Genomic DNA, 25,387 nt, shown 5'->3' with positions numbered 1-25,387 from the left:
GCACCCATCTCTCCTGTATAGCTATGCAGGAAAGGTCATGCTGATGAGCCCGATCAAGGGTGAGGTCGCTCATCTATAATTAGCTTTCACTGTAGTTTTGCTACTTGTCATAGTCTGAATGCAGCTGTGCCCACCAAAGTACAGACTTCACCTTTGTCAATATATTGTGGCCAACATGGGGTTATTGCATTTCCTCGATCACTCATAGAAAAAAGGAATCAGATAGCCACTAGTATCATGAGAGCGTCAGGATTAACTAAGGGGCATGGATAAAAAGGTATTTTGATTTGACCATGGAGTTAATACTTTGATATTTGTACCTGGTGATAATAAGCATTCACATCCTGGGAACCTGGGGGAGTAGATTCCACAGCAGGAGATGACCTGAACATAAAAATACATGTGTCAGTATAACAGCTGTGTTTTTCCATTTAAATACAAAATTAAATGTGAAAAATTGCAAATATGCTAAATATATTTACTTACTTGCATCGGTTTTTATACCATCTTCGAATACGTTTTATGCCCTGAGGCATGAAAATGCCAACAACAATTCCAATAAAGATTCCAATGCCAATGCCATCACCAAATGAAAGGCATTGAGTGCCCTGACAAGGAACAACAGTAGACCTAGGGGTAGAAGCAGTAGTCTGGATATCTGTGAAAACAAAAAAGCAGCCACCTTGAGACATACAAAAATGTAATCGGTTTAAACAGTTTCAAAATACAATATTACAATTAGGCCTCGGCAAGGTAAGTAATTTACCCTTTTTACCGGGTAAAGGTGTCGACATGCCAAGGGGTAAGGTAAAGGGTAGGGTAAAGGTAGCGCGAAGTATTACCCGGTAAATACCTTGTTTACCGCTCGCAAAAAGCTCCATGGTCTGTGGCCTCCATTTAAAATTGGAATCATCGAGAGTATTCTATATGAATAAAGTGCTCTTCCTAGCATTTACCTGTTATAAACCTTTTTCATGTGTAGTACTCCCAGTAATTACCCTGTAATCGGGTAATTTGTATGAGGTAAGGGTAAAAGGTAGGGTAAAGGTAGGCTAGTTGCTTTTGACCTTTTACCTTACCTTGCTAAAGGTAAAAGGTAAGGGTAGAGTGATTGTATTGTGGTAAGGTAAAAGATAGGGTAAAGGTAGGCTCGTTGTTTTTACCTTTTACCTTACCTTGACGAGGCCTAATAACAATTGATATACAGTAATACCTCTGTCAACAAATCCTCTGGGAAACTAAGTTCATTTATAATGAAGTCAACTGTGCAGGGCCCATTTTGCCCTATTTTTGCAAAAAAAATATCTTCAGAAATAATGCAGTGATTTAAGAGTAAAAGGTTGAATGCTGTGCGTGCACATCACTTTGGACATTTGGACATCTGTGAAGAGCTTTATAGATCACTGGATTCCTCCAGGATAAATTAATATTCTGATTCTGACTGCATCAGCAGCAAGTGAAGAGCTTTGCGAATCTGCCTCACTTGGACCAATCATCAGCAAGTTTCACCAGTCTTCCCTCATCCCGCTAGCCATTGCTAGAGCTTGTTTTATTGTTTTGCAGTGGAATTAAGTGATTTAATTACCCCCATTGTCACCCAAATTAGAAATTAGTGCGAGTGTCCTTACTCTGCAAAAAGTGCAGTGCAAATCCATCTATTTGGAAACGAAAATGCAGATCATAAAGAGGAGGGTTAGAGGCGGGAAAGATGAAAAGTGAAGTGACCCATTCGTTGGGGTTGGTGCCGTGCACCTCAGAGACAATTTTAAACCAAGCAGACAGTGAAGGCGACTGTGCAGCAATGTTTTCCTATTGTACCCCCTTCTCTGAAGTCTGGAAACGCATCCCCTATGCCTCAGATGTTATACCTAACTCTGGTAACGACGTTTCTGATAACAAAGTGACGTCATGGAATGCATCTACTTCGTTAACCGAGGTATTACTATACACACACACACTATGTATTAACAGATTAGAAACTGCATGCACACAGGTAAGTGTTAGCTCTCCGATTTTTTTTATTTGCCAATCTTAAGACTCCCGAGGGTAGCAGTTCTCAAATCCTATTTAAATATGACCAAAACGCATGCGATGAGTAGAAATTTTAACTATCGATAGTGTAGTCAATAGTTTGATGAGAACTATAGAGTAGCTATAGTTTTCTTGAAGGAGGACTCAAAATTTGAATGATTTAAATCCAATGGCATGGTTCAACAAATACAGATTCGATTGCAGGGCCTTCGGCCCTCTATAAAATTAAGAATTACATTTCGCCAGCAAGCGTACAACATTACAGGCATTGCTCCATCACCAACGAAGAGCTACTTTGCCCACTCTAATTTCAGCCATCGCGGATTTGACCCTTGCCAAATTTATTGAGGAATAGCTTGCCCATCGCGCCCCTGTGGCTTGACCATCCACAGTTGACCATGATATTCCTTAATGCATCATAAAGTACCATACTCTAACTGCACTGCTCCCGATGATGATACCATGAAATACACATGAAATAATATTTCATAGTATGTAAAAGTATTTTTAGTTCATGTTTTAAACTGCAAAAAAAAGTACGTGTTATTAACCTTATCTGAATTTTCTTATTTACTTTTACATGTACAGTACAGCACTAGACAATACACTAAAAACATACGAATCATGTTTTACAATTAAATAAATACTTCCCGCTTCATGGTTGGGTTAATGTAGGGTAACATAAAACAAAATGAGCAGTTGTCATATTACAAATCAAACCCTATTTTTTTATGCCTCAGAGTTTGCGGATTTCGGATTTGACGATTGTGCCATGGACCCTTGTTGACCCCAGTATGAAGGAGCGTAAATAGCTCGATTTTTTTTCCCCAAAAGTATTTAATCAACAAAACGATATCAGGTACAGAGGATATGAAAGGGGGTTGACACCAGTACAAACACACATTACGAATTAAAGTGCAAAGGAAACCTGTCTAAACTGCATGTTTAAATAAAATCGACAACCCTAGTCTTACTAAGCTCTGATACCCCTGTAGGAAAAAAAGGAGGGAGAGAAGTGCATAAATGTCCTAATGAATGCTCTTAAGAATCAATGCCCACTGGAGGAGAGGTAGTGAAAGGGTTCCATGTTTGGTGGTAAGCTTCTTAGTTTGGCACTTAGATGCTCTAGTGGCAAATGTGTATAGTTTATTGGCCCATTCCTGCACTGTTGGGGGAGCATGCTCTTTCCACTTAACTGTATTGGTGCGTTTTGCCATAACATTGAACATTTGGAATACAGTAATGTATTTGCCCCCCTGGAAAGGCCTTGAGGTTTCAACCCCAATAGGGATGTTTCTGGTGAGGGTGAAACGCTCGTTTTGTGAATGTGGTTAAAGTAGCAAGTGCTGATTTGAAAAAACTTGTTAATGTCTGGACATTCCAAAAAGGCATGTCTGTATGTTTGAGGGGTATCCGGGGGGCATCGTGGGCAGTTGGAGGTTTTTTTGGTCGAATTTGGCTCTTCTTTGGTTAGTTAATTAATAGCCATGGAGCAATGTAAATTTGGTTTCTCTGAGGGGGGCTGATAGATGGCTCAATCTTGATTTGACACTCAGCCTCCACACATTAATTCAACAATTATAGTCGTGAGCATTATTTGGTTGTTCAAAACTATCTTATAACAAGGGTCCAATGCCTTGGTTAGATGACAAATGTTGACAAAATACATTTCTGTGAAATAAAAAGTTCATACCAAAGTGACACATTTATTAAAGATCATCAACAAACTGTCCATCACAATTATAAACTAACAATAAATGTTGTAATTTAAAACATTAAGTACTGTTTATATTCCACTATTTCTGCATCTATTCAGTTTTTTTCATAAATCCACTGCATATGATTAAAGCTTCTCCCCAACAGTCTGCACATAACAATAGCCTCTATGTCATAAAGCAGGAGTTTTTGCTCACCTCTGGGATTTACATCAAGAATCATAATATGTTTCACCACTGCAAGCCCAGGTGTTGGAAGTGTTATTTGGCAAGTATATTCCCCACTTTCATTCTTCTGAACATTGCTCAACGTTATTGTTGCTTTGCCATTGAGGATGTCTCCAGACCATGCAGCATTCTTGCGAGCAGATCTTAGGCATCCAAGGTAACCGAGGACCTAAGCAAAGAACATAAAAAAAAATTTACTCATTAACGGTCTTTGAAATGTGTATTGTGGTATAAAATAAAGTGCACCGTTAAAGACACGCAAAATAATGCACGTGCTAAAACTGATCATAGTAATTGTCAATGTTTTACTTTAAGAAAAACGTGAGCATCTAACAGCAATGTTGGTAATGCTCTTCATTGAATATGGATAGATATATGGCTACAGAGCACCATTCCTGAGTAAATATTAAGGATCATGTTCAGGAAATTTAAGAATTCAATTTGAAAACGAGATGACTCGGATGTTAGTGTTGAGTTGACACCACTCAGATCCTGGGTTTTAATGCTTTTAACTAAATCTAGGTTCTCAATGTAGTGAGTTTATGGTCACAACCCAGAGATCAATGATTGCACAAAAATTTATATATAAAGACCTTAATTTGTATGTCTCAAAAACTTATCGACATGGTAAAAAGCTGAAATTAGGCACAAAGGTGTAGCTTTTAGGACAAACGACAGGAAATATGAGAATCTGAGATTTTTCATTTGAAGGCCCCAAAATCTCGATTTGAAGTGCCCCATGAAAATACCCCCTAAAAATGTTTGTCATTCAGAAATCGTTCAAAATTTAAGATTGCGTTTTTTTACGTTTGATAGAGCATGAAACATCAAATACAATTTTATCGAGAACCATTGTTTTATCTTTGATAGTTTTTGATATATTTCGGATGCAGGTGATGATTATAGGCCGACCGAAACTGAATTTCTGGTTTCGGCCGAAACCGAAAGTAAACCGAATGTAAAAAATGTACTTTCGGCCAAAACCGAAAGTTAACTTTTTGGCTTCGGCCAAAACAGAAACTATGCCGAAAGAGGCCATTTATCAATTTTCGGCGCCGAAACCGAATTTCGATCAGCCTCTAGACGCGTCACAGACTCGAACGCACCAAGCCCCCTCCTGCTGTGTGGAACCCATGTGGAGGAGGAGGTGGGGTGGGATGGGGTGGTGGGATGGGGTGGTGGGAAGGTTGAATTGGATCATTGGAGAGGTTAGGCCTCGGCAAGGTAAGGTAATTTACCCTTTTTACCGGGTAAAAGGGAAAAGGTAAAGGGTAAAGATGTCGACATGCCAAGGGGTAAGGTAAAGGGTAGGGTAAAGGTAGCTCGGAAGTATTACCCGGTAGGGTAAAGGTAGCGCGAAGTATTACCCGGTAAATACGGTACCTTGTTTACCGCTAAAAGCTCCGTCGCGCAGTCCATGGCCTACATTTAATAAGTAATATTAAAACAAACATTATTAAAAACACGCTTTTATGAAATGTACGAGTAATGGCAAAACTCCACGACTCCAGGAAGTGGCCCCGAGGCTTGCCATAACGTAAGGGACCGTGGCCAATTACAGCCAAAGTCAGTTGAGCGTGGACAATTAGACTCAAACCGAAACATAACATATAAAAAATAATGTTTAAAAATATAAAGATTTTTTTATGATAGAATATAGTATTGTCATCAGTATGACCTAAGTATACCAAGTTTGCAGTCGATACCACATTAGGAAGTGGGTAAAAATTGAGTTTCAAGATTTGAGGATACAATAACGACAACAACGACAGACAGAGTGAGTTAAAAGAAAGTGTGTAAAATTGTAATCATCGAGAGTATTCTATATGTATAAAGCGCTCTACCTAGCATTAACCATTATAAACCTTGTTCATGTGTAGTAGTTCCCTAGTAATTACCCTGTAATCTGGTAATTTGTATGGGGTAAGGGTAAAAGGTAGGGTAAAGGTAAGCTCGTTGCTTTTTACCTTTTACCTTGTACCTTACCTGCTAAAGGGTAAAAGGTAAGGGTAGAGTGATTGTATTGTGGTAAGGTAAAAGGTAGGGTAAAGGTAGGCTCATTGTTTTTACCTTTTAACTTTTACCTTACCTTGCCGAGGCCTAGGAGGGGTGGGTGGGTTGGTGTGTGTGTGTGTGGCTGGTGGGCGGATGAGTGAGTGAGTGTGCGTGCATATGCACACTGTTGGCATCAGCACGCTGCTATAATTTGCTCAGTGTACTGTGCGTGCGCGCGTCTGTGTGCTGTGCGTGCGCCCACGTGTGTGTGTGTGGTGTGTGCCTCGAGCTGCCTGTGAGAGCCCAGCCTCTGAGCCGCTCAAACAAAAGTGCTCCTGGTGGACGGCTGCTGCTGCTGCGAGTGCTGGCTACGAGTGTGCTGCTTGCTGCTGCTGCTGCTCGCTAGTTTGGTGGTTTTGCGGGGGGGGGAAGTTATTTTTTTCTTATTCTTCTCCGCCGTCTGTCTTATCCCCCCCCACTACCACCATACCCCTCTCACCCCCATCCTTGCTTAAGTGTACGTGTGTGCGCTGCTTGCGATCGCCGGAGAGAGTGAGGCGCGTCTGCCATCAACCACCGCCGCCGCTGCTGCTGCCCGAAGTCGCGTGTAGTTAGTTTAAGAGGCCGACCGAAACTGAATTTCTGGTTTCGGCTGAAAACGAAACCAGACCGAAAGTAAAAAAAATACTTTCGGCCGAAACCAAAAGTTTAAAATTTTCTTTCAGTTGAAACCGAAACTATGCCAAAAGAGGCCATTTGCCAACTTTCGGCGCCGAAACCTAATTTCGGTCGACCTCTAATTATGATGTTGAAATCTGAATACAAAAACGGTAAAGATAGGAGGAGCTTCTCCTCATAGTATTAAGTTGATACATTTTTGTTCTTTCTTCTAAAAAAAGAACGGAATCTTTACATTGAGTGGTTTCTGATGCATATGTCTTTAAATATAAGAAGTTGAATCAAGTCATCAACAAAGTTTTTTTTTGCAGAAAAATACAAAAATTGGAGAAGTTAGCGTCTGATCGTAAATAAATATACAATGAATATTTGTTTTAAAAAAATGTGAAAGATACTAGTGAAACAAATCTTAAAAGCTTAATACAGCTCTCACTACATGGTACATGTATAAAATGCAATATGTACAGTACTCAGTGTCAAATTTATTTTTATTTGAGTGGAATGTTCCTTAAACATTAACAATTTTTTGTATTTTAACATTTTTTACACACATCTTTATTTACTGAAATTTGGCGATAAAGACGAATAAAACTTTCATGAGCTAGTAATTTTCCACTCAATTTGGCAAAATTACAGCTCTCAGAATTCAAAATATCAGTTTGTCATGTGACAAACATGTCTCTGTTGCTAGGTGGGTGGGAAAGTGCCACTTCCATTGACTGAATCAGTATCACTTAAAGAGATCTCGGATTTAGTTGTATGATATCTCCTTCTGCAGAGGATTCTCCTACATGGGATGATGCACTGCTGCTCTGTGAGAGTTTAACATTTTTTTTAATCTCACGTCATATAATCAACAGCACGATTCAAATGCAATTGTACATGCTTCATGACAATAGCTTTGGTTTGATTGTTTTGAAGGATAGGGCATAATTCAGGTATTTACAACCAGGAGTGCACTGACCTCTTAAGGGAGTGCAGTCACCATTAGGGGCGCTATGAAAGGTTAAGGGGTTATATGGGTAAGAATAAGGACACCTAGGGGCTGAAGAATTTGTATTGGTGGATCTGTGCAATCCACACACTCAAATGCCCTGCCCTTTGTCTGCTTCTCTATAAAAATATGGCTATACATGTGATTATGCATTCCACAAACATACAATGATGACACTTAACTCCAATGTGCCAAAGCGTCTGTAAAGACAGTCTAATGTGGCAGTGAAAATGAAATTGTTGAGATCCAATGACTGTACTGGCAATGGTTGATCAATTTTATACCATGCTTTGTGATAATCAATATTAGTTGAGAACCACACTCCTTAAGATTGTGTCCAAATTGTGTAAACAGAAAAAAAGTTAACTATAACCACCATTACGAGACCATGAGCAGTCAAGTTACATATTGGTGGATGACAAATATAGGCTGAGAGATTGCCCTACATTCTTTTTCGTTGGCTCTGTCAAGAGAGAACACCCCAGTAGGCATAAATGGTCCTTTTTAACACAGACGAAACGTCGTACTCAGATTTTAAATGTTGTGGCTTGGCTCTCCAACACACCGGTGTGCTGTACTACTAACGAATTGGCATGTTCTGTTTACGTGACAACCCTAATTGGCTGTGTTGGGTGGTGGCGGGTTTAACGACACATTTTATCTTTATGCGATATAACTCAAAATACCTGTATTGTGGATAAATGGTCATCTTTGCCAAAATGTTAACCACAGCAATGTCTATCCACATTACAAAGTCATTGTTGAGGTCTGTGATTTCAATTCTAGATTTCTGAAGTTACGCTACAGTAATTTTGCTGGAGCGGTCACACCTGATGATAGATGCTTGTGTTGCTTCCAAAACGTCGTGATTAAATTGAGTTGTTTTCATTTTTAATTTATTTCATTTTTTACCTACGTGACTTTACCGAAAAAACCAAAGAGTCTGTGATTTCAAGTTTATAATAAACAAAAATGTGCATTCTGATAACAACAAGACCTTTCAATAAACATGTTAGAACACTGCAAGTTTAACTAGACCATGACCAATGTATGTCCAACAAAGTACATATGGTTGCATTACTCACTTTGCCATGATGTTTATGTTCCCATAAGACTTTCACTGTCTCACTGCTTCTGTACCCGAGCGTGAAGTTGCAGGGAAGATCAACATCCATTCCTTCCGTTACGTTTAAATGATATCTTAGCGCAAGTATGCCAGGCATCGTCAGGAAGAATCCTGCAACTGAAAAAAATTAAGTGTTCAATCCTGCATTTCAATATAACACGAGCCTGAAGATTATGCATACACCATCTCTCAATCTCGTCCAGGCCCTACCAACACTCATTTTATTCTATTTCCATGACCAGATTTAGCAAGCCAGAAATACACCGCAGAAGTAAAAGCCATGCCTGACCCAAAGAGGCTGATGTTTTCAAGACATGAGGTCAACCTTTTTATCTTTCAACTACCGACTCTCACACCCTCCCCTCTGCCTAATTCCATGTGGCCTAGTGGCCAACTTACCCATAGTGGAAATGTACGTGACGCTGGGAAAAGTGATTGTCAGGTGGTCAATCATGGCCAATACCGTTGATGCCACCACACTGTCATCTTTTCCATCTGCTAGATCCTGTATGTGTCGTAAAGTTGACATCCGATTTTCTAGGTCTGCTTTCACAGTATCTTACAATATAATTTTAGGCCTTCCCCTTAGTCACAAAGCTTTTGTCACCAGCTCTAATACCTGCCTCTCAGTAACCTTCTCTCCATCCCCTATAAGTACCACCCATTGGAACCTCTTTTTTATAATTAGATTGTTATGGCTTGGATTTTATAAATTCGACTACAGATTGCAAACCTTATATTTTCATGAAACTCCAAGCAGCCTCTGCATACATTGAGGTCTTTGCTTATGCAGCTATGAAGACACACAAAATTGGTCTGTGTTGTGGCACACGCCTGCAATCAACCACTTTGGAGGCAAGGGTTCATGAATAAAGACAATTTGTGGAATTCCCAAACCAGCTTAGGCTGCAAGGTAGCTTAAAAAATGCCAGCACAGCAAAATGGTTCTCTCATATGCATGGCCTTTCTTTGCTACAGTACTCTGGTTTCCTGCCACAAGTAAAAAAATACTCATTAAATATTAACTAACCATCCCAATGCAGGACCCTCCATAAGACAAATTATGTTAAGTGAAGTTTTCCTGGCTAATTACGTGGCAAAAATGTACGCATTTCATTTTCTTAGCATTAACTTTATATATCAAATGCATTTATATTTTATTGTAATGTACCCGTACGTGCAGAGACCTGAATTTTGTACAACAGTACGGCATTGAGCAATTAGTAGCGAGTCCGTTTGATGAAGATCGTGGGTAATTGAAGGCACGCGTGAAGTTTGATTGTAAACACGTGCTGAGTAATGTAGTGATACCGCTGCTCTTGAATAAACTAAAAACTAAGGCTTACTTGCCGTGCAGCACCACGTCTGTTGACCACTCATTGATATGCTAATTTTTTCTCTAACCCACCTTCCTTCTCTCTGCCTCCGCCCCCCCTCTGTCTATTTAAGGCCACCCCACAGAGACGATCACCCCTCTCTGTTACCTGTGTTGCTCCCGCTATGTATCTTGGTGATATCTGTCTGCTAATATGTCTGTCTATAGTTTTCTGGTTAGATTTTATGTCGCTATTTCATTATACCTGATGATTGCTTGTGTTGCAATCGAAACGTCGTATTCTATTATTTAATTTAATTTATTATTTTATCTTTAGACGTGACTTAACCGAAAGAACCAAATAATAATTCCTGCAGTCACGAAAGTTCTAAAATTAAGATTGAACCACTTCTACGGGGAAGTTTTAAGCTTATCTTTTTTCTCTCTCTCTGGCGACTTGTTTTCTCTGCCTGTGTCCTCTTTAGAATGTTCACACTTAAATTCTAACTTAGCAATCTTTGAAATACGTAATCAACCAGGCTATGCGTTAATTGTGTGTTGACCGACCCTCTGTGTTGTATTACATTACATTTCGATATTTTACTAGGTTATTTAATTTTAGTGTGTCCTCCTGATTTTCAGGCTTACTTGCCGTGCAGCACCACGTCTGTTGACCACTCATTGATATGCTAATTTTTTCTCTAACCCACCTTCCTTCTCTCTGCCTCCGCCCCCCCTCTGTCTATTTAAGGCCACCCCACAGAGACGATCACCCCTCTCTGTTACCTGTGTTGCTCCCGCTATGTATCTTGGTGATATCTGTCTGCTAATATGTCTGTCTATAGTTTTCTGGTTAGATTTTATGTCGCTATTTCATTATACCTGATGATGATTGCTTGTGTTGCAATCGAAACGTCGTATTCTATTATTTAATTTAATTTATTATTTTATCTTTAGACGTGACTTAACCGAAAGAACCAAATAATACTAAGAAAAATACTTACCAATGTAGAATGCAGTAACAGACATGACGAGTCTCTGCCAAAAAAACCGAGACAAACTAAGTTACACACCAAACATGAGATGTTTTAAAAGCACGTAATATCAATGCAACAAATGATGTAGGGTTAATCTCGGACCAAAATGTTGCATGATCATTTTGTGGTGTGATCTGTACACATACTTTACAGGCACGTGACTTCATACCCATTCTTAAACACTCACGCATAATCAGAAAACCGAGTTATTTCTGATTCCACGAAATCATGGGTGAGTCACTTTGTTTACAAACCAAACTGTGTAGTAGGAAAAAAGCCACATAAATTACGCAATTTAATATTTATTTCGCATTTGGTTTGTGCGTTATCCTGTTTCCCCCAACTCCTGTCCTTCATAGATTAGGAGTACCACTTATCATGAGCATCTTTGAGCATTACGATTCCCGAAACTGTTCATTTTAATGCCAAATGGGTTCAACTGCATTTCAATAATTCTAGATTTGAAGCTTTCGTGACTGCAAGTATTCATATTCTTAGGTTTTTTCGGTAAAGTCACGTAGGTAAAAAATTAAAATTAATAAAATTAAAATAAAATAAAAATCACGACGTTTCGGAGGCAACACAAGCCTCCGTCTTCAGGTGGAACCGTCACAGCATGATAGCTGTATCAAGTAAATGAGAGATTACAAGAGATACTATCCCGTATATATACTGGTTGAGGGGGGGGGGGGATGGGCCAGGAACGGCCCACTTTTTAAATCCTTTATATTAAGTTCGCTTGCTTGCTTGCGTGCTTGCTTGCTTGCTTACGACGGTGCAAATCTTTCGGTCGTTTTTTAACCCACTTCCCGTGATCCAATCGAGCTGACATTTTGCACACAGACTCGTTGTGCGAGACAATTAATGTTCGTGAAAAATTTTTTCCAAAATTTTACACTGTTTAGGGAAAACAAATTAAATATTTAATTACCAATTGCTTAATACTGGCAGACAATAATCTGACCCATAGGTGGCAGCCATCTCAAGCCAGAGGACGAGAGGACTCTAGCCGCCACGCATATAAAGGATTTATAGTGAAAAACTTTGTTTTTACGGGTTATACTTGTTATCATTATGGTTAGGTGTGGCTTGAAACTACGGCTAGTCTACATAACAAAGGACTGAGCCTTTATTGTGGTAAGGTGCGGCTTGAGACTAGGGCTAGTCTACATAACAAAGGACTGAGCCTTTATTGTGGTAAGGTGCGGCTTGAGACTACGGCTAGTCTACATAACAAAGGACTGAGCCTTTATTGTGGTAAGGTGCGGCTTGAGACTACGGCTAGTCTACATAACAAAGGACTGAGCCTTGATTGTGGTAAGGTGCGGCTTGAGACTACGGCTAGTCTACATAACAAAGGATTGAGCCTTTATTATGGTAAGGTGCGGTTTGACACTACGGCTAGTCTACATAACAAAGGACTGAGCCTGAGAGGGGGGGTGGGTGCCAGAGTTGTTCAAGTTGCAACTGCTGCTAATGAGACCGAGCCTCTGCCATGTAGATGGTAAAAGCACAAAAGAAGGTCAGGAAGAAACAGCCTCCTGCTATGTTGTTTGGTGGGTAAAACTTATAGCAGGAAACCAGTGTGTGAAAAAAGAAGCTAAACATGGTAAAACAATACTGGCTGTCTATCAATAACCTGTACAGTAACTCAAGAATAGTTGTTTGTCAAATAAAATGGTCCAAATGTGTGTAGTTAAATCTTTTTTGCATGGTTAATCACATCTTTCCAATGATTACTCAGTTTGTAACCATCATCACGGTTGAAATTATGTCTGTGTTTGTATATTTGTATGGCTTCGTGTACAAACCTTTGATGGTAGCCAGGAGGTTTGCAGAGTACCTTGGTCTCGGAAAAGACAATTTCATGAGAGCCCACAGAGTTGTAGCAATGATCGGCAATGGCCGAAGAATCAGTTCTGCCGTGTTTCAGATCTTACTTGTGCTCGCGGACACGATCAGAGACATGACGTTTCGTTTCTCCAATGTAGCAATCACCAAAACTGCAACTCAGTTTGTAGACTCCAGGATACTGTAAGTCAGGAACGACATCCTTCACAAATGGAATCAGATCATGAATTTTATGCACTGTACTGAATCGGACTTGGATCTTATGTTTGTTTGGAATTTTGGAGATCTTTTTGGTCAAGCCTGCTATGTATGGCAACGTGATAGTTTTTATCGGAGTTTCATGTGGCTGTTTCTGTATGGTGGGAGAAACAGCTTGGCGGATGGTGCGGTCAGAGTATCCATTCATCCTGAGGGCCCGATGTACATGTCTTAATTCACTGGCCAGGTGGTGTTGGTCAGAAATGCCATGAGCTCTGTGGTATAGCGTTGTGATGAGAGAATTCTTTTGAGATGGGTGGTGGTGGGAATCCGGTTTCAAGTAGGAATCTGTGTGGGTGGCTTTCCTGTAGACAGAATGTCCCAAGGATCCGTCAGGTCTCCTCTCAAACAGAATATCTAAGAATGGTAGTTTACCATCTTTCTCCACTTCCATGGTGAATCTGATGGATGGGTGTCTGGAATTGATGTGGTCCAAGAAGTGGTTCAATGCTGGGAGGCCATGTGGCCAAATAACGAAAGTGTCATCCACATACCTCTTCCACAGGGAAGGACGCAGGGTGGATGTCTGGATGGCGTCTGATTCAAACTTTTCCATGAACATGTTGGCTATCACTGGTGACAAGGGGGAGCCCATAGGGGTACCCTCATTCTGTTTGTAGAAGGTGCCATTCCAGGTAAAATAAGTGTTGGTGAGGCAATGCCTAACCAGCGCAGGTACATCCGAATTCAATCCATGTTGGACCAAGTCCTCAATTATTGTTAGGGTGTCCGGTACTGGGACTTTGGTAAACAGAGATACTACATCAAAACTGACGAGGATGTTATCAGGAGATAGTACCATGTCCTTGACCAAAGTATCTGATAGAAACCGGGCTACTTTGTAGGTAGGAGAGTTGATCGTCGACACGATGGGTCGTAGCGGGGTGTCTTCTTTATGGATCTTGGGAAGACCATAGAGTCTGGGAGGTCTTGCCAATGGTTTTAGAGAGGGACGATTGGTTGGTTCGATTAGGGAAGTCAAACTCGTGATGATTTTGTTGGTTTTTGTCGTTAGGCTATTAGTAGGATCGTTTTTAATTTTGGAGTAACTCCCATCATTAAGTACTGGTTGAGGGGGGGGGGGGATGGGCCAGGAACGGCCCACTTTTTATTATTATGGTAAGGTGCGGCTTGAGACTACGGCTAGTCTACATAACAAAGGACTGAGCCTTTATTGTGGTAAGGTGCGGCTTGAGACTACGGCTAGTCTATATAACAAAGGATTGAGCCTTTATTATGGTAAGGTGCGGCTTGACACTACGGCTAGTCTACATAACAAAGGACTGAGCCTGGCTTTACTGAAAAAACCTAAGAATATGAATACTTGCAGTCACGAAAGCTTCAAATCTAGAATTAATGCCCTCTACGGGGAGGAATAAAAACTATCACGTTGCCATACATAGCAGGCGTCACCAAAAAGATCTCCAAAATTCTAAACAAACATAAGATCCAAGTCCGATTCAGTACAGTCCATAAAATTCATGATCTGATTCCATCTGTGAAGGATGTCGTTCCTGACTTACAGTATCCTGGAGTCTACAAACTGAGTTGCAGTTTTGGTGATTGCTACATTGGAGAAACGAAACGCCATGTCTCTGATCATGTCCGCGAGCACAAGTCAGATCTGAAACACGGCAGAACTGATTCTTCGGCCGTTGCCGATCATTGCTACAACTCTGTGGGCTCTCATGAAATTGTCTTTTCCGAGACCAAGGTACTCTGCAAACCTCCTGGTTACCATAAAGGTTTGTACACGAAGCCATACAAATATACAAACACAGACATAATTTCAACCGTGATGGTTACAAACTGAGTAATCATTGGAAAGATGTGATTAACCATGCAAAAAAGATTTAACTACACACATTTGGACCATCTTATTTGACAGACTATTCCTGAGTTACTGTACAGGTTACTGATAGACAGCCAGTTTTGTTTTACCATGTTTAGCTTCTTTTTTCACACACTGGTTTCCTGCTATAAGTTTTACCCACCAAACATAGAGGAGGCTGTTTCTTCCTGACCTGCTTTTGTGCTTTTACCATCTACATGGCAGAGGCTCGCTCTGGCACCCCCCCCCCCCCCCCCTCAGGCTCAGTCCTTTGTTATGTAGACTAGCCGTAGTGTCAAGCCGCACCTTACCATAATAAAGGCTCAATCCTTTGTTATGTAGACTAGCCGTAGTCTCAAGCCGCACCTTACCACAATAAAGGCTCAGTCCTTTATTATGTAGACTAGCCGTAGTCTCAAGCCGCACCTTACCATAATAATAAAAAGTGGACCGTTCCTGGCCCATCCCCCCCCTCTCAACCAGTATATATACGGGATAGTATCTCTTGTAATCTCTCATTTACTTGATACAGCTATCGTGCTGTGACGGTTCCACCTTAAAACTGAGGCTTGTGTTGCCTCCGAAACGTCGTGATTTTTATTTTATTTTACTTTTATTAATGTAAATTTTTTACCTACGTTACTTTACCGAAAAAACCTAAGAATATGCATTTCAATAATCACCCCTGAATATAAAGTAAACATTGCAGACACTTTCCAGAACTCATCAATGCATGATTCCTGCACGCACGATCTGCCAAACGTATCCTGAGCGAAGGGATGCTGCCGTTCGTTGGTGGTTGTTTAGTGATCATCAGCAACCCTGATTTAGTCATCAAGAGGCGGTCGCGGTGTGATCTCCGGACGCGGCAGGTGAAGCAATAGCGCAAGTGTCTCAAATACCCGCGCCTGTCGACCCAGCAGCGTAAATTGCTCGACCCAGTTGGTCGACTGGCTGGCAGGCAGGCAGGTCATTTGCGGTGGGGAAAAGTGTGGGTAACTCCTATCTCTTCCGAGACGTCTGATGAGCAGAGAAGAGTAGGCCAAATTTGCCTCCAGATGGCTTCTCTGGAACTTTATCCATAATATAAGTTTTTGGGTTAGACCGCGTAAATATAATGTGTAGATGTCGTGGGTTTACTCTCCAACACCCCGGTGTGCTGTATTAGTAACGGACTTGGCATGTTTCGTTTACGTGACAAAACTTGGTAATTGGCTGTCGGGTGGTGGCGGGTTTAACGACACATTTACGCGATGTAACCCAAAACCCTCTGTTATGGATATTTTTCTTGATGACAATTGTCGTATTGATGACGATAATGATGATTATCCTAATGACAATTATCTTATTGATGACGATCTTAATGACAATGATCTATTGATGACGACGATAACAATGACGATTATCTTAATGACAATTATCGTATTGATGACGACGATGACAATGACGATTATCTTAATGACAATGATCGTATTGATGACAATGACGATTGTCTTAATGACGATGACCTTATTGATGATGATCTTAACGATACTGCCCAATAGTGATAGCGAGGCCTCTCGCTGGAATAGCCGCGGCATCTTCACCTGGGACCGAGTCGCAAGTCGGCAGCTGTCACGGCCGATGTTGGGCGCTTGGACACGAACAGCGCAAAGCTGGTGGGAGACGGCTATCAAAACGGTAGCACTCTGAACAACGATCAACGTGGCCTCCGCCTAGAACAACAATTTGCGTACTTGTGTAGTGGTGATACGCGCTGGGTGTATATGTCGTGTGCCAGCGCGTATGTACGGGTGTGTGTGTGGTGACGCGCGCTGACGGGGAGGAGCAGGCGTCAGTGCGCGGGTGGGGGTAGTGCTGCTGATTGGCTGTGTGCCGGTGACGCGCCCAGAGGGAGTGATCGGGTAGCAGCGCGGTGTGATTGGTCGGAGAGTGGAAACACGCGCTGAGCGGAACCGGATCGTGGGGATAGCGCGTGGGGATTGGGTAACGGAGGAGCGGTGCCGACGTTGAGGTCCGCATCCGCTCCGTCTCCCGGGAAGAAGGGGTATATAAGGTGATGCACAGAGGAGCAAGGGGCAGAAGTGGAACCATCTAAGAATGAAGACGAAGGTGTAGAGATAGAGCCCGGAGAGGAGAGTAATGGAGAGTAGAAGAGAGTAAGGTATAGTGTGTAGCCAGCGAGATAGAACGGTCTACACGAGCTGAGTAATGTATAGTGTGTAGCCAGCGAGATAGAACGGTCTACACGAGCTGAGTAATGTATAGTGTGTAGCCAGCGAGATAGAACGGTCTACACGAGCTGAGTAATGTATAGTGTGTAGCCAGCGAGATAGAACGGTCTACACGAGCTGAGTAATGTGTAGTGTGTAGCCAGCGAGAGAGAACGGTCTGCACGAGCCGAGTATGCATACGGTGTAGCCAGCGAGAGAGAACGGTCTGCACGAGCCGAGTATGCATACGGTGTAGCCAGCGAGAGAGAGGCAAAGTCTACACGAGGCGAGAGAGGAGAGTGTAGCAGAGGCGCAGAGTCTACACGAGGCGAGAGAGGAGTGTAGCCGAGGCGCGGAGTCTACACGAGGCACAGAGAGCCGGCAGCACAGAATCCTGAGTCAAGAGAAGTGCGGTGTGAAGAAGAGAGGCCACGCGTTGTATTGTTACAAGTCAAGATTTAATAAAAGAAGTGTGTTCCCGTCAAGGAGTTTCCTGCCGTCATTTTCCAATACTTCATCTGGCGTCAGAAGTGAAACGGGCTTCCAAGTATGGAGACGAGGAAGACCCGTAGGACCCACGGGATTGACCGCGAGGAAGACCTGGACGACTCGGAGCCGCTGGTGGCGGGGGGTGAGGAAGAGGACTTGCCCACGCTGCAGGGTCCGTCGACGGCGCCGGCCGAGCGACCGGGGACAGACGCCGGGCTTCGTGAGGCGCACTCCCGACTGGCGGAGCTGCTGCTCGCCGCCGCGTCCATCTTGGCGGAGATCAGCTCGTCGGGAGGAGCGGGGACGGTGGGGGACATTTTACAAGGTCGCCCCGCAGATTCCCGCCAAAACGAATGGGGGATTCCCGCCATTGCGCCTGGGCCTACTTTTGGCGGGAACGGCGAGCGCCACGTGGTGGTGGGTTCCCGAGCGCGCGCATCGACGTCATCAGCGCGCGAGGGGGTCCGCCATCTTACGTCTGCTGCTGGAGCCGCCATCTTAGACACCGACGGACAGGCGGAGAGGAACCACGAGGCGGATGACTTCATTTTTCAGCAGCGCCTGCCCACGTTGTCAGCCTTCAAGGCGGAAGGCGGAGACTGGGGCCAATTTCAGCGAAGGTTTTTGGCGCATCAAGAGATGTCAGCGTGGTCCGATGCTACGGCGCTGCGGGCATTGCCCGCCATGCTGGACGACGATGCGCTCGCGGCCTTCAGGGCTGAACGGAAGTCGGACCGCTCCACGCTGAAGGATGCGCTGGGTTTGTTGGCCAGGGTCTACGGGCCTCCCTCTACATGCCGCCATCAGTTCTACGCAAGACGGAAAGCGGCCACGGAGACCGCGCTGGCCTATCGCACGGCGTTGCTGGCTCTTGCTGATGCTGCGTTCCCTCGGATGGACGAGGAGGGCCAAGACGCGATGGTTTTGGAGCAGCTGCTCAAGTTGGCGCAGGACCTGGGGGTCCCTATCAACACAGCTGACGACATTGATATTTCTTCTTTGAGAGTCGCCACGAGTATTCAAGCGCACGAGGCCCTACAACGGAAGCAAGGCGTTGGTTGCAATGCTGCTGTCGTCGCAGCCCCGGGGTTGGTGGTCGCCGAACCCCAAGTCGTCAGCCCACGAGAGGAGGCGTTCGCCACGGGACGACCAGGGGACTGGAGGCCGGGGGCCCGGTCGCCTCTGCGATCGGGCCGAAAGTCGGAGCAACCAAGATCTACTCCGACCCTCGTCACGTGCTATAACTGCGGCCTCCGGGGCCACGTGGCATCCGGGTGCCGCGCTCCGCGGCAGCGCGCCATGGGAGCTCGGCTGGACGACGACCGAGAGCCCAAGTCATCTCTACAATCCCCGGCAAGTCGCGGCACCTCACACGCTCGGCCTGTTTATTCGGCACACATGGGACACCGCGTTGCGGCGGAGGAGGGCCGGTTAAGGTTCGGGGATTCGGTTCGGCGAGGGGGGTTCGGCCGGGACCAGGGAGACATTGAATGGGCGGAATTGGGGCATAGAATTGTGGCTGCTTCGGCGGGTTCGTCCGTTGTTACGGGATCTATTGATGGGGTTGAGATTAGGGTGTTAGTGGACACGGGGGCATCGGCAACTATTATATCGGACCTCATTTATAATATTCTTCCAGTCCAATGTCGTCCGCTGCTTCCAGTGGATGTGCCATTTTACGCCGCTAATGGGGGATCGTTGGGCATTATCGGTCAGGTTAGGGCGTCCATTTGCATTGGAGATATCAAATTATCGGGACCCGTTTTCGTTTCGTCTTCTTTGGCAGTTCCGTGTCTTTTGGGCACTGACTTTTTGGCTAAAATGCCCATTAAAATTCTTATCGATCAACGATGCATTGAACTGCCATCGGGTCGCCGGATTTCATTTTTGACGGGCCCTACTGACATTCGGACGGCGTGCGCTACGATACAAGCGGTGGCGACGCAGACAGTGCAAGTGCCCCCGGGTTCACAGATGTTGATTCCCCTCCGGTTGCGAAAACCATGGGTGAGGGAGGCTTCGGGACAGAGTATGCTTTTGGGTCCTTCTAACAAGGCTGTCGGGGGTCTTGATTTATCGGTGGCTCACACTTTGGTGCGGGCTGACAGGGATCCGTTTGTGATGGTTTTGAACGCGGGGTCGCGACCAGCTGTCATCCCGCAGGGCACCGTGCTGGCTCACGCGGCGCAGGTCCCTGGGGATGATGGGTTGGTTGCGCAGGTGGGCTCGAGCCCCGCGCGGAACGTTGAGCCAAGGGAAGACCTTGAGTGGGTCCATTCGTTATGTGCCGCCTCGGACGATTTGTCGGCGGCGCAGTTGGGTGCGCTGCGCGAGTTGCTCATTGAATTCTCTGATGTATTCAGTAAACATAAGTATGACATTGGGTGCACGGATTTGTTGCACCATCACATTGAAACGGGCGATGCGGCGCCGGTCAGGCTAAATCCCTTCCGACTGAGTCCCGTGGAGAAGGAACATGTTCAGTCGGCTGTTAACGATATGCTAGAAGCCGATATTATTTCACCCTCCTCTAGCCCGTGGGGAGCGCCTATTGTGCTGGTTAAGAAGCAGGACGGGTCCCTGCGATTCTGCGTTGATTTCCGTCGCCTGAATAAGATCTCTGTGGCTGACGCGTATCCGCTCCCCAGGATGGATGAGTCCCTCGATGCATTGTCTGGTGCGCGATATTTTTCGACTCTTGATTTGTTATCGGGGTTTTGGCAGTTGCCGCTCGACGAAGAGTCGAAACCTAAGACAGCATTTCGGACTCCAGGGGGGCTGTTCCAGTTTAACCGGTTACCCATGGGACTTCACTCCTCTCCAGCGACGTTTCAGCGACTTATGGAGCTGGTTTTGTCGGGCTTGCAGTGGGATACATGCTTGATTTATATGGACGATGTCATTGTTTTCAGTAAAACGTTTGAGGAACACCTCCGGCGATTGAGAGGGGTGTTCTTGCGAATGCGATCGGCTAAGTTGAAATTTAAACCGGCCAAATGTCACCTCCTTCGTAGGTCCGTTAGATACTTGGGTCACATTGTCGATTCTTCGGGGATCTCCACCGATCCCGCGAAGACGGATTGTGTCGGTTCGTGGCCGACACCTACGTCCGTTTCCGACGTGCGTAGTTTCATCGGGTTTGCTTCTTATTATCGGCGGTTCGTTGAGCGCTTCGCCACTATTGCAAAACCCTTGCACGCTCTAACGGCGAAGGGAGTGAAGTTCAAATGGGGACCGGAGGAGGAGGCCGCGTTTCGCTCCCTCCGGGACGCCTTGGTGGGTGCCCCACCCTTGTGTTATCCCGATTTTGCCAGTCCCTTTTTGCTGGACACGGATGCTAGCAACACGGGCATTGGGGGGGTGCTATCCCAAGTCGTTGGGGGTGTCGAAAGAGTTGTCGCCTACGGTAGTAGGGTGTTGTCTCCGGCGGAGCAGCGCTACTGTGTCACCCGTCGCGAGCTGCTTGCCATTGTTTTTTTTGTGCAGCAGTTTAGGCCATATCTGTATGGTCGTCACTTTACAGTCCGAACGGACCACGCGGCGCTACAGTATTCATTGAGGGTCGCCCAGCCCTCGGGCCAGTTGTCGCGTTGGTTGGAAGTCCTCCAGGACTATCAGTTTACGACTACGTACCGTAAGGGGTTGCGACACACGAATGCCGATTGCTTGTCGCGGTTGTTGCCTTGTGATGAATGCGCGTGTTTGTCGGGATCGGCGCGCTGTAAACCGACGCTTGCGGGGGAGATGGGGGCACTGGCTGCGACAGCGGGCGCACCGAGTGGGGATGATTCCACTGCCTCTCAGGGTCGGGACTCGCTGCTCTCGCTGTCGCTCAGCGAATGGGGCCGCCTCCAGATGGCGGACAGCTCGCTGCTAGCATTGCGCCGCAAGGTTGGGGGTCCCGAGGGGGACCAGGAGCGTACCGGCTCCTATGTACTTGAGCGGGGCGTGTTATTGAAATGGGACAGTTTGTCCCGGCGGAACGCACTCGTGGTGCCTTCCGCTGTGAGGGGGAGGGTTGTCTTGGCGGCACACGAACGCCTCTTGCACTTGGGAGTTAACAAGACGCTTGCCCTGCTTCAGCGTGACTATTACTGGCCGGGAATGGGAAGTGATGTGGTGCATATTCTGAAGGGGTGCGTTGAGTGCGCCAGGCGTAAACCACCGGCCGTGGCAGCTAATCCACCGCTGCAATCTATTCAGGTCTCGCGTACCAACGAGCTCGTTGCACTCGATATTTTGGGGCCCTTCCCAGTCACGCCGAGAGGGAATAAATATTTGTTAGTGGGGGTCGAATACTTTACCCGATGGCCTATGGCGTGGCCTCTCGCTAACCAGTCGGCAGCGGCTGTGACGGATGCCTTCGTCCAGGGCTATGTCCTGGACAAGGGGGCTCCCGAACGCCTGCTGACCGACCAAGGTAAAAATTTTTCGAGTAAATTGTTGCAAGAGGTGTGCGATCTGCTGGGTACCAAGAAGGTGCGTACCTCCCCGTACCACCCGCAGACTGACGGGATGGTGGAGAGACTCCACAAAACCTTGACTTCCATGCTGTGCCAGCAGGTGTGCGAGGCACATGTAGATTGGGACCTGCAGGTCCCGGGAGTCCTTGCCGCGTATAGAATGGCCCCCCATGCAGCTACGGGGTTTTCCCCATTCTATTTGATGTACGGTCGGGAAGCTGACCCGCCAATAGAAACGCAACTTGGCCTGTCCGCTCCACGAACTAATTCTAATTTGGCAGAACATATTAAGTTTAATATTCATAAGCTGACAGAGGCGAGGGAGGCCGCACGGCTTAATTCGCGGGCTCGCCAAATTGCTAATGAACGGTTGCGGGCACGGAAGGTGTCCATGCACGAATGGAAACCAGGTGACAGGGCCTGGCTGCATTGCCCTCAGGCACCCTTGGCTACGTCGCCTAAATTGTTGAGACCGTGGAGGGGACCCGTGGAGGTCGTGCGCGTTGCACGGCCCCAGTGCGTTCAGATAAAGTGGGGAAAGCGCCGGTGGTACGTTCACCCCTCCCGACTGAAACCGTTCTCGCCTCCATATGGCCTCCCCTTGTGTCGTGATGGCCGGGCGTGTGACGTGACCGGCGACCCAGAGGGGGAAATGTCTCTGCCTGATCCACACGTATTGTCGCCTGATCTGCTCCCAGGTGTCTCGGAACTGACAGCTGCCGATCACCGGCGGCCGGATCTCCGCGGCGGGGCCGGCCCTTTCAGGCCCGTTCCGCGCCGTCTGGAGCGGCCGGAACCGCCGGACGGTCGTCAGTGTCCCGCCCCATACGATGGACCAGCCAGACGGACTCGCGCCAGGTCGTGCTACTTTGCATGACCTGCCTCGTGAGGAGTCGGGGCAGTTGGAGCGCCTCGTCACTGCGTGTAGTCGCAGGGACGTGGGGCGCGTTCGTTTCGAATTTGCTCGTATCGTGTTATTGTTGACTTTTCGCGTTCATTGTCAATCTGTACATAGTTATTCTTGTTGTTGTTGTTGTTGTGTTATGTTACGGGGCACACTCGGGGGGTTATGGGGTTTTTTTTTTGTTGGTTGTCGTTTTATCGTCGTGGTTGGTTGTTGTTAGCAGCCGGGCCGGCTGCGAGCTATGTGGGAGGGGGTGATGTAGTGGTGATACGCGCTGGGTGTATATGTCGTGTGCCAGCGCGTATGTACGGGTGTGTGTGTGGTGACGCGCGCTGACGGGGAGGAGCAGGCGTCAGTGCGCGGGTGGGGGTAGTGCTGCTGATTGGCTGTGTGCCGGTGACGCGCCCAGAGGGAGTGATCGGGTAGCAGCGCGGTGTGATTGGTCGGAGAGTGGAAACACGCGCTGAGCGGAACCGGATCGTGGGGATAGCGCGTGGGGATTGGGTAACGGAGGAGCGGTGCCGACGTTGAGGTCCGCATCCGCTCCGTCTCCCGGGAAGAAGGGGTATATAAGGTGATGCACAGAGGAGCAAGGGGCAGAAGTGGAACCATCTAAGAATGAAGACGAAGGTGTAGAGATAGAGCCCGGAGAGGAGAGTAATGGAGAGTAGAAGAGAGTAAGGTATAGTGTGTAGCCAGCGAGATAGAACGGTCTACACGAGCTGAGTAATGTATAGTGTGTAGCCAGCGAGATAGAACGGTCTACACGAGCTGAGTAATGTATAGTGTGTAGCCAGCGAGATAGAACGGTCTACACGAGCTGAGTAATGTATAGTGTGTAGCCAGCGAGATAGAACGGTCTACACGAGCTGAGTAATGTGTAGTGTGTAGCCAGCGAGAGAGAACGGTCTGCACGAGCCGAGTATGCATACGGTGTAGCCAGCGAGAGAGAACGGTCTGCACGAGCCGAGTATGCATACGGTGTAGCCAGCGAGAGAGAGGCAAAGTCTACACGAGGCGAGAGAGGAGAGTGTAGCAGAGGCGCAGAGTCTACACGAGGCGAGAGAGGAGTGTAGCCGAGGCGCGGAGTCTACACGAGGCACAGAGAGCCGGCAGCACAGAATCCTGAGTCAAGAGAAGTGCGGTGTGAAGAAGAGAGGCCACGCGTTGTATTGTTACAAGTCAAGATTTAATAAAAGAAGTGTGTTCCCGTCAAGGAGTTTCCTGCCGTCATTTTCCAATACTTCACTTGTATTACAGCGCCGCCGCCTTCCCCGCCTCTCCGTGGTTATCTACGGCAGCAGCAGTCACACCCGATGCTTCCTCATATAGTGTTAGCCACGGGTTACATCATCGAGCGCTTCGTCGATTCCCCCGGATCGTCGCTTTGCTAAACCAGTGCGATCGATTACTCGATTCCGTGGGTCTCTTTGGCGAGGGAATTCCACACAGCGACGAGCACGTCAAATTCAGAAGTGCGTGTTCAACGACGGCGGTTTAGGAGGTGGTGGGTGATGTGACGCATGGGGGCCTGGCCGGTTTGTCCAATCGGACGCATCTCTGTCTGGGTCGGGCCTCCGGAAAAAAAATATTTTTTTTACATGAAAAAACGTAACCAAGATATCCTCTTGTTTAAATGTACTTATATGGCAAGGATAGGCACAGTACAAAGAGTCATGTAAATCGTGTTTTTTTCATAAGGTGAGAGAAATTAACACCGGAGATGAACTTGAAATTTTTTCAATTGATAAATTAGCAAAAACATCTTTGAAAACAATACATCATAAAACATATTGAAAAATGTCAATGTAAGAAATTACATATGCGTAAATTATGTGAAATTAAAAAAAACACAAAGCAAGAAGCCAATAGCAATCTCTGGACAGCTCGAACAGGAATGTAAGACAGATTGAGAAAGGAAAAATGCAATGATAACAATTCTATTAAGTATAGACCTAAGGGCTAAGGCGCTAAATGTGTTTCTAATTTAGCCTAAAATAACAGCCAAGTAACCCTAGTTCCTGCCACTTCAGAAATGATCATATATAAGGTAAACTGGGGGAATATGGCAACTTATTTTTCTAATCAGTAATTTTGACAAAATATAGTATTTTAGAAAAGAAAATTCTTATTTTGCCACTTCATTTTTTGGCTGCTCGTTGCAATTTCTTTGCAGTGGTAACAAGTGTTCGACTCGTTTTAAGTGAGACATATTATCCCTAAACTAACCTCCCCTCTCTAATGCACCATCTGCATCGT

General features: G+C 45.8%; 1 protein-coding gene across 2 annotated transcripts in view; it reads right to left on the bottom strand.

Annotated features, from left to right (window-relative positions):
- The window catches only part of LOC144724447 (uncharacterized), a 31,557-nt gene extending 7,081 nt beyond the window's left edge, over window positions 1-24,476 (bottom strand). The window contains exons 1-6 of one of the 2 annotated variants that reach the window (XM_078603580.1): window positions 24,378-24,476; window positions 11,087-11,120; window positions 8,727-8,884; window positions 3,945-4,143; window positions 487-658; window positions 321-384 (exon numbers count right to left, since the gene is read on the bottom strand). In XM_078603580.1, the coding sequence (XP_078459706.1) occupies window positions 321-384; window positions 487-658; window positions 3,945-4,143; window positions 8,727-8,884; window positions 11,087-11,111 (618 nt within the window). In that variant the 5' untranslated portion in view covers window positions 11,112-11,120; window positions 24,378-24,476. Of the gene's footprint in view, window positions 1-320; window positions 385-486; window positions 659-3,944; window positions 4,144-8,726; window positions 8,885-11,086; window positions 11,121-16,645; window positions 16,795-24,377 lie in introns of those variants that run through there. The other variant, XM_078603579.1, reaches the window with a different exon arrangement.
- Between the last annotated feature and the right edge of the window lie 911 nt (window positions 24,477-25,387).

Source organism: Lampetra planeri, chromosome 20, assembly GCF_965212315.1.
Source record: "Lampetra planeri chromosome 20, kcLamPlan1.2.h2, whole genome shotgun sequence".
In the NCBI taxonomy this organism is placed as follows: domain Eukaryota; kingdom Metazoa; phylum Chordata; class Hyperoartia; order Petromyzontiformes; family Petromyzontidae; genus Lampetra; species Lampetra planeri.
The sequence above is the reverse complement of the archived record's forward strand: the minus strand, read 5'-3'. Positions and strand labels throughout refer to the sequence as shown.